This window comes from Pterocles gutturalis, unplaced genomic scaffold (assembly GCF_000699245.1).
Source record: "Pterocles gutturalis isolate BGI_N339 unplaced genomic scaffold, ASM69924v1 scaffold50717, whole genome shotgun sequence".
Lineage (NCBI taxonomy): Eukaryota > Metazoa > Chordata > Aves > Pterocliformes > Pteroclidae > Pterocles > Pterocles gutturalis.
This window is the reverse complement of record NW_010117428.1, coordinates 13,112-30,813: the sequence shown is the minus strand read 5'-3', so window position 1 is coordinate 30,813 and position 17,702 is coordinate 13,112. Positions and strand designations below refer to the sequence as shown.

Below are 17,702 nucleotides of genomic sequence, written 5' to 3'. Positions count from 1 at the left end.
GTCTGTGTTACCAGCTTCCTGGTGAATTGCCACATCACAAGTCTCTTGGGGCTTTGGAACTGGTGTGTGTGTGTGCAGCGTGCCACGGGCGGTTAAGAGATGGGGTGATGGATTGACACTGGCTCAAGCACGGAGTATGTGGACACTGCTACTCCATTTAACAAACAAGTGATGAGGTGTTTCAGCTGGATCAGCATCCAGAACAAAAACAGAGGGACACAGTTCCACATTTGTGGTCAGGAGATGTTGCTTTGTCCATCTAGGCATCATGTTGAGAGAAAAGGAGAGCGTGCTGCTTGTTGGTGCAAACCCTGAGGCGTGCAAACCCTGAAGCTTCCTAACCTAAAATCTAAAGCTCAACAGCAGCTCTTGATGTACCAGGCACATTAGAAATGGAAGAAAAAACCTCTGATGGTGATAAAAGCCTCATTTTGAGGAAATCAGAGTAGCTTTCTGAACTGGACTGAGCTGTGCTCTGTCTGAAGCGCCTTGTTTCACTCTCAAAAGCAGGTGACTTGCTCACTTGTCTCACGGGGCGGCAGGCCCCTTGCAAGCTGTTCCCTTGCAGAAGAGATCCCAGCGAGCCAGGGCTTGTGAAGTCAAGCATCTCCTGACATAAAGGGCGTATGGTGATACTTTGCAATGTACAGATGAGCATTGCAGTTCTGTGACTTAGCGTTGCATATTGATCATTTGTCCTCCAGTGTGGTTTTTGTCCTTAAAAGCTTTTGCCACCACTGTTTTAATGTTAGCACTGTTTTAATGTGTTCTAAATCTGGAATTGAGGTTTCTCCCTGTGTGGTCCTTAATAGAAAAATGTAATTTTTAGAAAACTGAGCAGGAATCCCTTCGGTGCAGCACGAGTTGAGGAAGCTTCTAAATACTAAGTCCTACACTCCAACTTTATTACTCTGTTTTCTTATATCTTGACATAATTTCTGAATTATAAACATCCCTTGAAGATAACAGTGTTCTGTGAAACAAAACCAACTGACTGTATATTGTGACAGGAAATGCAGGTTGTGAGGGGACTTGATTTTTGGGAGATTGCTGGTGAGATTTACTTGAGTAAGCCAGACAGGCTATGAGTATCTTGACGTGGCATTGCTTTTGCAGAAGGTTGTGGTTCAATGCCAAAACAAAAATCACCTTAATGCCTTGCTTTTACTGGATTATTGTGTATGTGCTGCTGGGTCTACTGTATTTCTCACTTTCTGCCTTTCATCTTTTAAAATCAATTGCTTCTATTATTCTTTGCTTTTAATTTTAAAAGTTCTTAACTTTTTCAGTACTAGTTTTTATCCACGCAGATAGCAAAACTAAAGATCCTTGATGTCTGTACTGGAAATTCAAGTGAAATGCTTTAGTGTAATTTTGCACTCTGCTAATACAATTGATGTAAATTGCGAATATTCTTTAACAACCTTAATTTGAAAACTTCATGCACTCTTAAGAGTGAAATACATATACCTAAATGATACTGTTTTTTGCACTCTTAAGAATGAAAAATATTTACCTGAATGTTACTATTTTTACATTAATGTAATGCCAACAGGCCATGATGTACCTGAGAAAAGTAACTGCTGCTGACACAGAAATCCAGAGGAGGACTAGTTTTGATTTGCCTGGTACATAATGATGACTGGCATTGCTGCTTCTAGACTGTTTTTTCCTTAAATGCTTCATACAGCTTAGGAAAATGTCATAGTTGTATGCTTTTACTTCAGATAATGCGCAATATGCAATGCTGCGATTATCTGGCTTCTCAGCATTGTGCATTAGTGAAGGAGGGTGACTTCCTTAGTTCAGGAGAAGGGTGTCCTTGCTTAGATTTACTTAGGTCTTTGAATGGAAATTGCAGAGCTGGGATTGCCTTGGGAAATATTAAGGTTAAAACAAATGCAGCAAAGCAAAATATGCTCCTTGGATCATGCCAGAGGTGGCTTTAAAAATGCCTTCATTTGGAAGCTTGTCTACATGGTAACACACACAAAAAAATACATAAACGTAAAGCAACTAGTACAGTCGTTTAGAATAGAATAGAATTGACTGTTATCACTTGATCAGTATCAGCATGCCTGATCAGTGCTCTCTTTGTGGGGAGTTTCAAAGCTTACTAAAGTAATTTTAACTTCTCACAGCTTTTGGTTGAGTCTCCTTACTGCTGCTGTTCTCCCAGAAGTAAATGGGTGTTAGGAGAGCCTCTGACAAAGCAAGCTGACTAAGGACAGTGTGTTGGTGTCAATGGCAGGTGTTTTTTTCTGGTGCTAGAGACACTGTAGCTGCTCAGTAGTGAAGTTTGTATCTTATCCTGAGATTGGTGCCTGGCTTGGAAGGTGGAGATCCCTCAGTTGCCTCAGTAAAGATCCCGTCGTAAATGGAGAGTTCTGAGCATCACCTCTCCCAAATTACCCAGCTTGTATCTAGCTCTGTGGTTCTCTGTGGGTGTAGATGTTGGCTATGGATGTTTGATTTACTGGGAACTGACTACTTGTGTGCTTTCCCCCCCTCTTCAACCTACCCTTTATTTCTGCTGAGGTTATTTGTTTGTTTTTCAGATGAGACCCTTTTTGCTCTTCCTGCTACATCTGCGCCTCTGATGCACTCCTCTGCAGGCAAGTTCTTTCTGCTCACCTTTGTCTGAATACCTCCTGCATATCTGATCTCATTAACTCTCCCCAATTAGTCTGCCTTTACTAAAAGTCAGCATGGGTCCAAGAATAGCCTCTACCACATTTTTCAGTTTTGACTTTTTAGTTAATCTGTTCAAGATTTTAATACGCATTCATTTCTTTACATGGTAAACTGTTTTATAAACAAGCTACTGCCATCTGTGAATTCTTGGACCCTTGATGTAGGAGAGAAGCTGGTACTATTAACAGGTTAACACATCAAAGCATAGTTGCTTTACTGATTTAGCAGAAGGATTTAATCCATAGTAACTTTCTGCAGTATTTTATATAAGTAAAATTTTTACCTGTAGTATTTATTTAGTGTTTTTTGTTAGCTATGCTGTTCACCAAATTTCCATGTAAAAAGTGTCAAAAAAAGATTTCTTATTGGCATGCACGTTTGTGCATATGTTTATGTACAAGCATACCTGCATACCCTCTCTGTTTCACCTTGCCACCCCACTCTCCCTCTCTCACTTTAATATTGCCTGCTGTACTTAGATGCTCTGTACTTGTCTGGCATCTTCAGCTTTACTGTCATCTTTGCACTGCATAAAGTTGCTGTTTCTCTAGCCTTCTTTGCTAGAAGAAGTGAAATAGAATAGCATACTTTAACTGATACTTTGTTTTAATGGCTCATAGTATTTATGATAGAACTTGGAGGAACCTATTAATAACTAACGTCATGTGAACCTGTCAAGAACATTTGCATTGACTTTAAGAGCACTTGCATTCTCTAACTGTCCTTTCTGTCCATGGTCACAGAAAAAGTTATGGACTTGCAGGAGCAGCCAGGTAGCACTAAGTCGCTTGGTCAAGAGGATTTTACTGCAGTCCCGCTCGATACTGCTCCTTCTCTTCCTTCCTTCTCTCCTATCTCAGCTGATCCCTTTAAAGAGCATGCAGCCTTTGATACACTCTCAGATGGATTACCTGCAAGAGGCATTTACAAAGAAAATGCAAGTGAGGCTTATAAAGAAACTATGGAAAGTGCAAGAAATCCATTTCTTGCAGAGGGAAATGAAAAAGACATTTCAGAGATGAAATACTCAGAACCCCCATTTGCTAAAGCAGAAGCAGCCATTTTATCCCAAGCTAAAGAGGAAACACAGCTAGAGGGCCCTAAAGAATTACCTAATCTGGAGAAAATGCCTGCACAGCAGCTGAAAATGTCTCCAGAAACTCCTCAAGATTTATTTGAGAAAAATGGGGAAGATCTCTTTTATAACAGAGACGAATACGGAGGTGATGATCATGGTGAAAAAGAGGCATTGAAAGAAGACCTTAGGAGGGAAGAATATGCAGACTTCAAACCATTTGAGCCAATATGGGAAGTAAAAGGTAGTAGTCATGGACTGAGCAGTGTGAGAGAGGATGTTGGACGTAAGATAGATGCCGAACTAGAAAGCAGTTTAGATGAGAAATACTGTGTAGGTAAGCTGAATGTGCAGAAGGATTATGAAAGAGAGAGTGAAGGCAGTACTGAAGATCACTGTTTCCCAAGTACCCCAGAAGCTGTAAAAGAGCCTTCGCAGACTTACATCAGTTGTACTAAATTTGAATCCTCTGTAAGTCCTGTTGGTAACAAAGTCAAATCTCTTTCTCCACTAGAGGAAGGTACTTCAGAAAATAGAACCGATGATGAGAAAAAAATTGCAGAAATGAAAGCTCAGACAAGCACAGAACAGGGTGATTTTAGCACTCGAGCAGTTGGCAAGCAGGAAGGCCAGGAAGCTGACTATGCTAAAACAGAGAGTGTATCAACAGTGCCATCTGACACTGCAGCAAATATGCCTGAAGGTCTTACTCCTGATCTAGTACAAGAAGCATATGAAAGTGAAATGCATGATGTGGCATGTACAAAACTTGCTTATGAAACAAAGATTGATTTAGTTCAAACCTCTGAGTCAGTACAAGAGACTCTGAAACCCGTGGCACAGCTCTGTCCCTCATTTGAAGGGACGGAAGCCGCTCCATCACCAATATTGCCAGATATTGTTATGGAGGCCCCACTAAGCACTGGGACTGCTGGTGCAGAAGCATCTGCTGTGCATCTCGAAGCTTCCCCGTTAAAAACATTTATTCCTACTGCTGATTATGAGAATGTAAAAGAAGAGACTGAAAAGCCTCCCTTATACCAAGAGGCAGTCAGTGTACCACCAACACAGGCCCAAGAAGCAAAAGAGGTGTTGGCATTTAAAAAACCTGATCGTGAGACTAGTGGCAGTCCTGAAGATATAGAGACTCCATATATATCTATTGCATGTGACTTAATTAAAGAAACAAAGGTCTCTGGTGAACCTCCTTCTCTGGCCTTTACAGATTATTCAAAGACACCAATAACGGAATGCATTCCTCAGGATGTGCCTGAACACAAGGAACTTGTTGAAAAACTGTCTCCGCAGTTTGGAAAATCTGACTTGTTGAACAGCCAGGTGGTACCTGACTTCACTGAGAAAGTGAGCGAAGATCCATCTTTCATCTTAAAAAGTAAATCAACTGAGAGTATTGTAACTGATGACAAACATGAGGAAGGACTGGTGGATTCAGCAGGTGCCACGGGCAAACCTTATCTGGAGTCTTTCCAACCTGAACTCGACTCTTCCAGAATTGTTGCCACTCTGCCATCTGAGCCAGCACCTACAAAAATAGCCAAGGCAGAGAAGATTCCTCTTCAAATGGAAGAGCTGAATGCTATGCCTTATTCAGCTGATGTATCTGTTGCTACAGAACCAAAAACGGGAGACAACAAAGGTCTCTCATCCTTGGAGTCCTCTCCAGGCCCAGTGGAAGAAGACTTTGTGATGTTAGCTCATCCTAAAACTGCGCCTGAGTTTGGGACACAAGCCACCGACAGAGAAGTAATGCACAGAGATGAAAGTGAAGAGATCAGTAAGGTGATCAAAGGTGAGAAGATGCAGTTGCCTTGCCCAGAGCTACCCTGTGATCTGTCTGTAAAGAATGTAGAAGTAAAAGCTGAGGAAGATCCTAATGCTTTGAAAAAGTCCTTGGAGGCTGTGGACAGAGAAGTGCCTGAAGTATTCACAATGTCCTTACCGGCCACAGATACCTCACCTTTATCTGCTGAAAAAGAGATAGTCGTACTAAAACCAGAAGCTTTTGAGAAGGAAACTGGGCGAGAAGCTGCTCCTGTTAAAGAAAAGGAAAAACCTACTGCTGTGTTTTCAGCAAAGCTGAATAAGTCTTCAGGTAATCGGTGTATGCTGTCTTGCAGTTCACTAAGTTGAATCATTCTTTAGCTAAACCTAATCATATCATGACTTAAGTCACTTTCTGTAAACTTCTCTGTGTAGGCTGAGGGTAACAGAAAATGTTAGTGCCTGCACTTTTACTTTTTTCATATTCTGATTGCTTTAGTACTTTTTTGTGTTTATCAGAGATGGACTCACTGTCTCCAGTTTTTTTCCTTCAGTTCTGCTGCTGGTGATCTATTGATACAGAAATAAGTCATTACTCACTGCAAGATCTTCTTGGTTGTCTACAGGCTGGGCATTACGTGGCCTTCCAAACTTGCTCTTAATATGTGGTAGTAAGCTCAGGATGGTGTTTCAGTCTGCTGTACGTACATGATTTGAAGATGCATTTCTTTCTTTGCATACATGGTTCAGACATCAGACTTTGAAACTTAGGAAAATACCCTTGCTGCTGCAGTATGTACAACTTGTGTCTGGAATCTGGAAAAGACCCTGCGCATCTCCGCTCACATGACTCGCAGCTTGCATTAGACCAAGGCCAGTGGTTTAAATAGTGCCTATGAGGAAGCTTAGTATTCAGGTTACTAGGAAAATGACTGTTAAGAAGTTGAGTATCGTGCAAACATGAAAATGGATTTCTACACAGCACAGATAATCACATCCATTTTTCTTTTCAGGTGAGGCTTGCACTTCAGTGTAGTTAATTTTTCTTCAAGTAATGTGTAGTTCAAGTAGCAGAAAGTTAAAGGAAGGATGAGACCATTGCCACGTTGCATTCTGTTCTCTAAACTGAATGCCTCATGGAGTTCCAGCTCTTTGAGACTTTGCTTTTTGATATCACATGACTCTGCTGCTACTTAATCCTTGCACCAGGAGCGTTCCAACTAAAAACAGCTACTACAGAAAGCACAATGACTCTGTTCTAAATAGAAACCCAGATGTTAGTTTGACTCAGCAGTAGTATCTTTGTGCAGTAGCTGCTGTTTACACTTCATAAAATACTACATTGCTAATGTATATCTTCTGCATCAAATGTATTTTGGAAGTGAATAACAGGTGTATGTTGAAGGGAACACCAGGGTGTTGGTGCAATTGAAACAGGATAAGGTAGAAGATGTAGTTTTTTTATGTTTAATTTTGCATGATAGTTGTCATTCCTCCTGTCCCACCTCTTCTATACCTACAGGTAGGCAGAAAGGAGAGAGATTCCCATTTCCCTGTGATGAAATTGCAGTGATACCTGCACTGTTAAAACACTGTGTTCTGTGAAGACTTTGCTCCTTGAGCTCAGGCTTCAAGCATATAACACTGTCTAAAGAACAGTTGCTATGTATCTCGTACTTCATGTCAAAAGGTTAATTGTATAGAGACTGGACTACTTTAAAAAGACTTGAACATTGCCCTTTAGTAGCTTTTTTGTTAGGTTTTTTTTTAAACAGGAAGTCTTGCAGAGGTGTCTTTAATCATTGCAGGGATGTAGCAGACTGGGGCTGGCAAACTGGTGCCTAAGAGACTTATTTTGGGTCTGACAAGGACACAGCTGCTCCTCTTCTGTCTATGGGAAGAGAAGCTGCACGTAAAACCATTTGCCATAGCAGGAGAGGAGAGAGCTGAATCGCGTCTTCGTTCTCCCATCTAGTGGCACAGTGCTGGGACAGGGCACGCATCTGTCCAGCACTGGTGTTAGCTGAGGGATGGGAGCTGGGCCAGGCACGGAGCTGGTCTGGTTGTGCGGGAAAACTGGGGAATCTGCTGCGGTCTGCTAATGTTGCACACACACTGTAAAGCAGTTGCAATTTCACTTTTTTGACATGCTGTGTTGTTCTTCCAGAGTAAAGCAGAAAAATATATTTTTCTTCCTAAACACGTTATTTAAAGCTAAATAGATGAGAATACCAACTCAAAAACATGGTCTATTTTTTCTAGTTTGTTGTTTTTCTACCCAGTCTCTGATGATTCCTTTTTTGCTCACTTATTCTGTATTTTACAACACAGAACTAGAGTTCTCCCTGAGACCTACCTAAAGAGTCTAATTACAAGCCATGAGCAAAATCTGTTGTCTGCTTTTAATACTGCACTGCTTAAGCACAATTTCAAAGTACCATCCAAGAACTAACACATACCCTTGTCTTCCACGCTTTCAGAAGGGAGGGTAATTCATCACAAGGCCAAGAAGTGGATTCGTGCACGTGTTTGGCCTTCAAACTCTGTCTTTATTATGGGGCTTTTTTTTCTGTCTTCCCCTTAGTGGAACTGAAACAGATTTTACCATGCCTCAAGAGTTCTGGAAATCAGCTGGTATGATTGTATGATGATGCTTATTAAAACATTAATCTGCACTGCATTACCTATGCACTTAAATTAAGGTTCTTAAACACTTCCTTAACAGGGCTATTTTTTGAAAGCTAACCTAAGTGCCAAGATCTCTGTACCTGAAAGTGTAACTTCCACCAGTCCCAGTGCACTGCAGGGAGCCAACAGAAACCCTAAAAGAGTTGCAGATTTTCTTTTTTTTTTTTTTTTTTTTTTTTCTGACTCTACTATTCCAGTAAAGCAAATGTAAAGCTTTGAACAGCCTAGGGTAGAAAAAGGGTCTGTTTAGTGCTGCCTGGCAGACCTTTGGGTAACCTGTTTTATTTTGTAATGGTATTAGACCATATGGACCTTGCACTTCACAGCTGCACAGATTTTAAAAAAACAAACCAAAATGAATTCAGGACTGCAGTTAACTATGAAGAAATCTCCCTCCTTGTAACATGCTCCTATTTAGAAAAGTTTCAACAGCAAATACACCTTCTTTCCCCCCCCTGCAATACCAGTAACTGCTGTTGTCTTAGATACAGCGATCGTTTGGTGGGGTGGTTTTTTTTTCCTTCCCTTTCTCAACACATGCTGTATTTAGCTTCCTAGCAGATAACCATGCTGCTTTACTTTAAAATAGTAATTTCTGCTCTCCATAAAAACACTGCGTATTAAAATGTGGCTTCAGAGGGGATGTTTCGTGATTGTTTGGATGCTGCTGTTCTGTGCCACAGCCGTGCACCTCCGGCTTCTGCCTGGACTTGTGCTGTGGGGTGTGTGCAGCAGGGACTAGAGGAAGTCATGTTTTAAGGCATGATCACAAAAAAGGGTTTTGATGCCATCTAGTGCTTATAAATGAAGTGTAACTCCAGTACACTGGACCTTTCAGAGGATTCAGTCCAAGTTTTGAGAAACCCCTTATTTACTTTTGGATAGAGATCATTAATTCTCCCCCGTAGGCCAGAAAACCACACTTCCCATGAACTTTTTTTTTGGTTGGTGGAACATGGAGGTTTTTGTATTATCAAATGACAAAATCAAAGTATATTGTAGACACCTCCAAAATCTAAACCTCTGACCATGACAGAAAGTTGTGTACCAAAATGTAACCACATTGGCAGTTTAAATTTCTGTGTATGTTCATGTAAAGTATTACCATAAGATATAAACACGGCTTTGAGATCTTGACTGTGAAGGCAATCGGTTTCACAAGAAACCATTGGATACATGGCACCTTTGAACATCAAGCTCTGTAGTCATTAATTTCAAATTAAATCTTACAGGTTTATGGATCTCTTCTTTCCATATATACCACAGGGTGCTCTGTAATTGAATTACAGAAAATGCGGCCAATTAATTGCTAATAAGTTACATTTCCCAGATTTTCCTGAGGTGGCAAATTTGAAGGTGAAGTCCAAGTGAGAAATGCACTTTCAGAGGGTGGCTGAGTGGTAGTAATGATGAAACTTTTCTTTTTACTCCCAAATCATGGGGGCAGAAATAAACTACCTGTGATTCTGTAACAGCAAACCAGGCCATTACAGTTAGGTGAACCTTAAAAGAAGTTAGAAATGCTGCCTTTCACCAGCACTGTACCCCTTTGGCTCATTTCCGATAGTTTCTGTATTTGTAGTTAGGTAAATAGAGACATTCAGCAGATGGGAAGGGTTTGGTTTGGTTTGTTGTTCTGCACTGGGGTGAAACCACCTTGGAATGCCTCCGGGGTTTCTCTCAGGAGCAGATCATTTGTAAAACATAGTTCAACATAAAATCTCATTTTAATGTCCTGTGATGCTATTCTTGGATTCTTTGTTGGGGTCTTCTTTTATGCATCCAGGTAAATAATAATAAGTGGAGGCTTCTGTTGCAGAGTGGAGAATTTGGAGAGGAGTAGGAGGAATTAGGAAAAAAATCCCAAAACCTTAAGTGAGATTTTTCTGAAGGAAAGACCTAGACCTGCTGGATTTCATCAGAGCTCCCGTGTTGAGAGGCTGAGGCTGGTATAGCTAAGGCTGCTAACAGAACAGGGCCTTTGGGCAGTTACTTACTTTAGGAATGCATTGCAAATGGGTACTGTTTTACATATGGAACATAAAGAATATGAAGAAGAAATGAAGAGGCTTTAATTTTATGTCTTTAAAAATTTGACAATGAGTGATCCTTTTCTGAAAGCATTAAGTTCTTGACTAATTTAGTGACAATGCAGTCATGCCCACAAATACGTGGGGAGCATCACAGATTTTTGTGGTTTCCAGTTGATCTTAAGACTTACAGCTCAAAGACAGAAGGATATTTTCAAACATGTTTTGTACTTTTTTTTGTGTAGTGCAACTTTTCAAATTTTCTTGCACTATGATGTTTGAATGTACGCTTCCTCTTTTCCTATATTAATGTGTTTTGAGTTATTTGTTGAAATTGTGAATGAAATGCACATATTTTTATAAGTTAAAAATGTAACTGGTCGTGCTGTCAAAGGAGGCCTTGAATTTATGTAGCAACCTGAAGCAGTAAACAGGGCTTTCAGGTAACTCTGGGGTGGTCCTTTCTCCGTGTAAGATTATCTGTTTTAATGGGGGGGAAAAAAAAAAAGACAGTAAAACTTTATAAGGACCAAATCAGAATCTCCATCCCAGACAGTCTACAGATTTTTTTGTGGAAATATGCAAATATCTTTTTCTAGTTCTTTAGAATATGGTGTATAAAATTTTTCAGAGGTTTTGGAGCAATGCAGGGGCGTTTTTATCATTATATTGTCAGCCTCATATGTTAAGGAGATACTCCAGACTAGAAGAGTGGTTGTAATTTTTTTCGGCAGGGATGGAAAACAGAATGACAACATTGTTCTCACAGCTGTTCTCTTTCAGATTTTGAGTTTATGCGCATTTCAATGTTTGTACAATACTTTCTGTATGTTACTTTTTATATGTTAGTAGTGTAAACTTTGAGGTTCTTGTTTTTATTTAAATGAAGGATACATTTAATTGTCAGGTCTGCAGCTGGCAACAGAGGATGCTGATGTAAAATAAAAAAGGGAAGGTGTTTGGTGTAGGAATTAGAGCGTGAGAGAACTGTTCTTCTCAGACCTCTGTTAAGATTAATAAATATGCCTGAGCAGTTTGTAAGAACTAAAGATACCAGCAAAAAGATGATTTGTATTCTTCATGAGCCTCTTGCTTTTGTTACAAGCACAGAAAAGGTCCTATTCTGTTTTCCTTCAACCTTTTTTTTTTTTAAAGGGAGAGATGTGTTACAAAGATGTCTCTGTTAGTCATCTAGACAGTCAGACATTTGTTTAAAAACAATGAGGGGAAGGCGTAGATCTAGGAGATTTATAGATATGTTTTAACCATTGTTTGAAAAAGCAATCTGTTTAAAGCTTGTCCGGTGACTACTTTTAGCTCCACTCCGCTGTGAAAAGCCGCTTAGGGCAGCTGGGCTTTTGTTCCCCCGTGTGGAGCCTTGCTGCGCCGGTATCTCCCGTGTGCTGGTGTTCCCAGCGCAAGGCGTTGGTGCTGCTCTGCAGGGAGAAGCCTTCTGCCGGGGATTTCTTTCTCTGCCTCGCATCTTTTCGCTTCTGCTGGCAAGAAGCAAATGGCTGCACCAGTCGGGGATTGCATTTTAGTCTTGGTGGCGGAGCATTAGCAGCCTGGGTACGGCTCGCACTGCGTCAGTCGTGTTCCACACCCCGCGCCGTCAGCTGACCGCTCTCCTGCAGCACTAGTGCAGCAGCCGACTGCAGACGCTGCTGGGGAAGCCCATGTTTCCCATCCTGGGCTGTAGATTTCTTCTCTTGCAGCTGTCTTCTTGGTATGCATAATTGATAATCACAGCTGGAGGGTAGACCGTTTGTGGAGAGATGGACAGTCAGCCGAGCAGTTGGAAGGATAAGGGTATTTGTTCTTTCACCTCTTTTTCCTTTTTTTTTAAAGCTAAAGATGCTGCGGGTTGTTTTTAGCAAATGGTGGTTGTAGCATGTATTTGATTGTGAAATGTGTCTGGAGATGTAAAATCTTTTTGTAATGTATGCAGAATGGTAAAAGCTGAAGGTTAAAATGTAGGTAAATATGAGCAATGCAGAATAATGAATTATTTATGCTAGTGAGATAGCTTGTGTGACACTGCAGATCTTTTTCAGTCCTACAGTGCATATTAAAGAACAGCCTGTTTTGGTATGCACTGCACAAATACCAGCATAGTCCGAATTTAGCTAATGTTCTTTTGAAATTCCTAGATTATTAATAATTTAATAATACTGGCAATTAACTCAAAAGAATGTAGCACCTGCAGTTCATGTAGTTTAATAATTTTATGAGGAGAAATTCCATGCAGACTACAGCAGGGTGGTGTGGGGTTTCTTGTGTTTGGAGTCATCACGTTTGCTTTGGATTTTTCATAATTTTCTTGGATTCTAGGTAAAACTCTGATTTTTTTTTTTCAGAATTTACAGCCGTAATATGAAATTGTTTTAAGTAAATAAGTAGCTAATCTTAAATTAGTGTGGTTCTGACCTTTGTTCCTGTAACTACCAATGGAAGATCTTGAGTGTAAATCTCTGTGGATCATTACATTAGTGCTCAGTGTGTAAGAGTTTAAGCCTTATTTGAATACATAATCTTCAAACTTTATCAGCAAGACAAGCTTTAAAAAATTTTAATCATTTCTGGATACTTAAATATGTTCTTAAAGGGCCCTGTCATGCTTAGTACTTGCACTTGTGAAGTTTTCCTCTTTTTTTACAACTGTTTTTCAAAATCTGTGGTTTTTTCCACTTGGGCAGAATTGCCAGCTGTCTAAAATCCATAGAGTGCTCTGCTGGAACCTAAATATGTAGCAAAAAAGCCTTGCAGGGGAAAAAACCTTGCTCCTGCAAAACAAGTTTCTAAAAGTTCTAATTTTTCATTAAAGGATTGTAAAATATTAGGAAGAAAAATCTGCAGTATTTAGTAACGTGTTCTTGTGTAACTAGTTTAAATGTTCAGCACTCCCTACATCAGGCTTGAAATTCTTGGGGTTGAAAAAAAAAAAGAAAAAAAAAGACGGGTGAGGTCAGAAGGTTTTTGTAAAAATTGAAAGGCAAGTTTCCTTTGAGTATTCAGATACAATTTTCAGTTTTTCTTTTACAGCCCAACAAGCAGGGTTAGTGGTGGTCTGTACCTCACTGCAACTGAAAGCAGATATTTCTGAGGTCTTGGGAATAATGGAGTCTTTCTTGGTTTAGAACTAATGAATTGCCAATCATGAGCACGCCTGTATGGCACACTTGGGGGGAGTACACTAACCCCGCGAGCCATGCCGGGGGGTCTGTGCACTTGGCTTCTTTGCAGAGTGTAGACCTGACTAATGTGTCATGCAGCTGTCATCAAATGAACAGAGCAAACCTGAACACGTCCTGTGTGCATATTTTGTGCTGGTTTAACTGCTTGAAGCAGTGTTTTAAATTCTTCTTCCCCCCTTTCTTTTTACAGAGTGGCATCCCCTTAGGTGGAGGAAGCTGGTTTAACGTCTGTTTCTCCCTCCAAGGAAGTCCCTACTGCCTTGAGGTTTAATTATAATTTAACTTGTAGAGTTAAGGTTTAAAAGAAAATGGAAGCAGAGCAAGAAGAAGGTTTTCTGGGGAAGCAGGAGAGTTTGGTTCCTCTCTTGCAACTATTTTTGCAGAGTGGTTTAATGTGGTTTCTGATAGCATTTGTTTATAGTGAGATGAAGACGCCTTGTTTCATGTGTTCTTCCTTTGTTAGGTCAGGCTTCAGTGGCATGGACAATCATGGGTAAAGTTCAGGAACTGATTACACTATTCATCTTGCCCCAATACAAATATAGAAGCAAATATTGCAACACTCTTCTTTCCATGCTAAAAAATAACCTTGGGGAAAAAAAAAAATGTAAGGATCAAATCTAAAACAACGGAAGATCCAAAAGTATGGTTCATAGTTAGACTTTTCAGCTAAAGCACTGTTTTCTAATTAATATAATCCTAGACTTAGTTTTGGTATGTGTTTTTCTTGTGCTAGAGCCATAATAGTGGAGGAAGTAGCGTAGTGAAAGTGGTACAGCCTGTGGTGTTGATAAATACCTGTGGTATTGATCAGCTAGATAGGCAGGATGAACTAGGTTTACCCTGGGGATGGCATCACATTTATTTTTAGCACTTTCAAGACAGATCCCTGTGGAGTAATTGGTATTAAAATTTAACATTTATTTATTTAATTTTTTATTATTTCAATGAATTGCCAGGTTTTAATGGCTGAGGAATGCTAATGGTAGGGTGAACACCACAGCTATACTCCCAGGCTATCCCAGGATTATTTTTTATTGTATTAGTGTTCTGAAAGTCTATCTGAATTCTTGTTCAGATTAGTTATATGGTGGAAAGGTCCTATAGGCTTGTGCAGCCCTTGACCTTTTTAAAATTTTACTGTGAGTAATCAGGGCTTTTGAATTGTTTTCCCGGTTCGTACATTGTGCACATATGCATAGGTATATGATTAAGCAGAAATGAAAGAAAAATACTGTTTTGGCACATTAGTAATCGTTAGATAATATTTGCATTTTTGGGGGACAATCTGGAGTAGGGTGTCAGACTGTGTTTTCATTTTAGCATGTACCTGTGAAATCTATATCACTTTTTCTTGCTAGGGCTTGTGGGGCAGATGTGCCAAGTCTGGAATGTGTATGATGCAGGCTTGTTTTATGGCCTTCGGGATTCAGTGAGACAAGCCTGGCAGTCCCACTGGACATGCCGCTCCTTTGTTGTGCCCGTCCCTAGGACACGGAAAGCTCTCTTGCTTGAAGTCAGCTCCATGTGCTTGGCACCATGTGCGATCATGCTATAACCACCCAATTTCACCAGCTGGGGGTTGTTTTGTTCTTACTGTCTTGGAACAAGGCAGTCAAGGACCAAACTGGCTTCCAACATGTCTGATCAGAGTAAAAGGAGGCTTGAATTTTGTGGCCTAGTCTGTAACTGCCCCTGCTTAGGATGTCGCTGTGATGTTAAATGGTCATTCTGCTGTAGGGAATCCTGAAAATGTCAAACCCCAGTCCACTGATGGTGTTTGTGCTTGGTGGATTTTGACCACTTGGTGGGTTGGTGGCTTCTCCTTGGGGCTGGTCTTTCTCCAGCTGGGGCTGGACCAGGCTTTGAAAGGGAAACTGCAGGGGCAGATCTGGCCTGCTCGGTACTCTGCGTTAAACGTCAGAGGGAACCCTGAAGACCACTGTCATCTGTAAATATGAAGTTTATTTAGCGTAACTGGACAGTGCCTCTCTAAACAGAAATTAACAGCGATTTGCCTGTTTGTGGTCACGTCCTGGCTTTTGCTGGTCTAGAGTTAATTTTCTTCACAGCAGCCTGTGTGGTGCTATGGTGACAGTTGTCACCCTGCACTTCAGATGCATTTGAAAGCGGCCCATTGTAAATACTCCTATTACATTCTCTGTTAGTATAACACTGGCTGTTGTTAAATTGATCCAGCAAGGGCTCTCACTTGTGCTTTTAAACTGTTTTTACTATTATTGGAAGGATATAAAGAATTTCTGCTTACCTTTCAGATTACAGAAAGGTTCTAGTGTAATGGCCGTTGTTCATACAATGCTTGTAAATCATACACTGTTTGCATTTTTTTTTTAATCTTCCTTCTCCTTTTACACAAACGGCCTTTCTTTGGCGCTGAAACCCATTTTTTGTTTGTTTTCTAAATACTGGATAGAGAGTAAGTTGTTCATTGTGAGCGCGGATCTCTCGCTCGCAGCTGCATTCCAAGGACTTAGCGCAGAGGCAGCCATTGGCGGGGGCCAGTGAGATTTCGCGCTGGCTGGCAGCGCGACAGCAGGCAGTTGCGTATATCTGCCGACCTCTGAATGTGCCCTGGCAGGAAGTGAAAAGGCTCTGGGTAGTCAGCTGTGCAAGATCTGGGTGCATGCAGGCACACTCAAGATGGATGCCAAAATGGGTTAGTCCCTTTTTCTTGGTTTCTTTGATAGATGTGAATTAAACTCGCTTGTAGATTTTGAGGCTTTTAATTTCTCTTGGTTAAAAAAAAAAAAAAAAAAAAGAGGGTTACTTTGTTCAGGTTTTTTTTTAAAAGAGGAATATCAGGTTAAATATATTAAACCACTTGTTTTTGTCATCAAAAAACGATATGAATTGTTCAGTTTTAAGTTAGATGTTAGACAAAAAAAAATTCAGGGATAAACTTATCACGGCACTTGCTTTAAAAGCAAAATGTAATTGGATGAGTTCTGCATGTAAGGCACGGATGCTAGCAGTACTATTTTTAGATGTGCCAAGTGACAGTTCATGCTTACCAAATGTAGGCAGCTGTTCTTGCTTTAGAATAGGCCCAAAATACTTGCATTAAATGCATGATATTATAGTTCATATTGAATAAAATAAAGCTTAAAATGGTTTCCGTGAGGAAAGAATACTGCTTGGCAGGGCTGTTCCTGAGAATTGTTGGAGTTTTTGTTTTTCTGTGGTTTTTTTTAATCTGCTGTGGACATCTTGTGTGTAAGTTAAAGACAGAAAGCTGCTTCTAGTAATGATTTTTCTTCTACCATAGAAAGAAATGCAAAGATGTGTTTCTCATTAATGGAAAAATGTAAAACAATTTCATCATGTAGTCTCTTGGACAGAAAATTAGAAATCAGTTTTTCAGTGACTTACAACACTGGGTTTCCCTTTGAGGAATTTACAATGAAACCAGATCCGTATGTCGTTAAGCTGAGGCTGATTTGGTAGTTCTCCAAGTGGAGTGGAGACAGAGCAAGGAAAAATGCTTCATGTGCAGCTTCACTCTGCTCTGGGAGGTCCTGGCTTGGGGATTGTTCTTATTGATTACTGAGAACAAAAGACTGAAGATGGGTCGCTAGAGGCCATTTGGCATTTGTGCTATGCTTAGATTCCAGCAATTTACCTTTGTTTCTCCTATTTTGGAAGCTGTTATACAGATGAATTACTGTCTTTACGTTTGTTATAGCTGGGTTCAGGTATATTGCAGTTGCTGCTTATAATAAATTATTTCCTATGAAGCAGTGAGAACCCGCCATCAGTGGAGACACTTTAAAACTGTGTTGCAGCAGAGGGAGTATCTCATTTACAGAACTGAAGCTATCTGCAGTGGGAAAGCAGGCTCATACTTAATGTGTCACATGATATGGGAGCAGCACCCAAATTTGAATGTATGGATGCTGAAATTGCAGCATTTAAAAATATAGTTTCAGTATTTGAAGCAAATACCCAGAAATAAAAGCATTTTTTCAAAGCTTTCTTGAATTATTTTGGAGCACAAAATCCGCCAACTTGTTTTGTCAAGAATGGTTTTGAAAATCTCACCCAGGTGTTACGGATAATCGCAGCTCAGTTTAGGTTTTCAGTTTACAGCGATTTTTGGGTCAAGCTCATAATTTTGTTAGACAGCTTCTTCTGCATGCTGAACTTGCTTAACATAAGGTGTACAGAGACACTAATGGACACTTCTGTGATTAGAAGCAAAGCCAAAGAAACCAAAGAAAA

The 17,702-nt window shown here is 40.2% G+C and overlaps 1 protein-coding gene across 1 annotated transcript in view; it reads left to right on the top strand.

Moving 5' to 3' along the window:
- Positions 1-2,564: 2,564 nt before the first annotated feature.
- LOC104460333 (reticulon-4-like) overlaps positions 2,565-17,702 on the top strand; it is a gene marked incomplete at its 3' end in the record, with an annotated part of 28,035 nt that continues 12,897 nt past the window's right edge. The window contains exons 1-2 of the mRNA XM_010075776.1: positions 2,565-2,615; positions 3,438-5,882. Of these exons, the coding sequence (XP_010074078.1) occupies positions 2,600-2,615; positions 3,438-5,882 (2,461 nt within the window). The remainder of the gene's footprint in view (positions 2,616-3,437; positions 5,883-17,702) is intronic.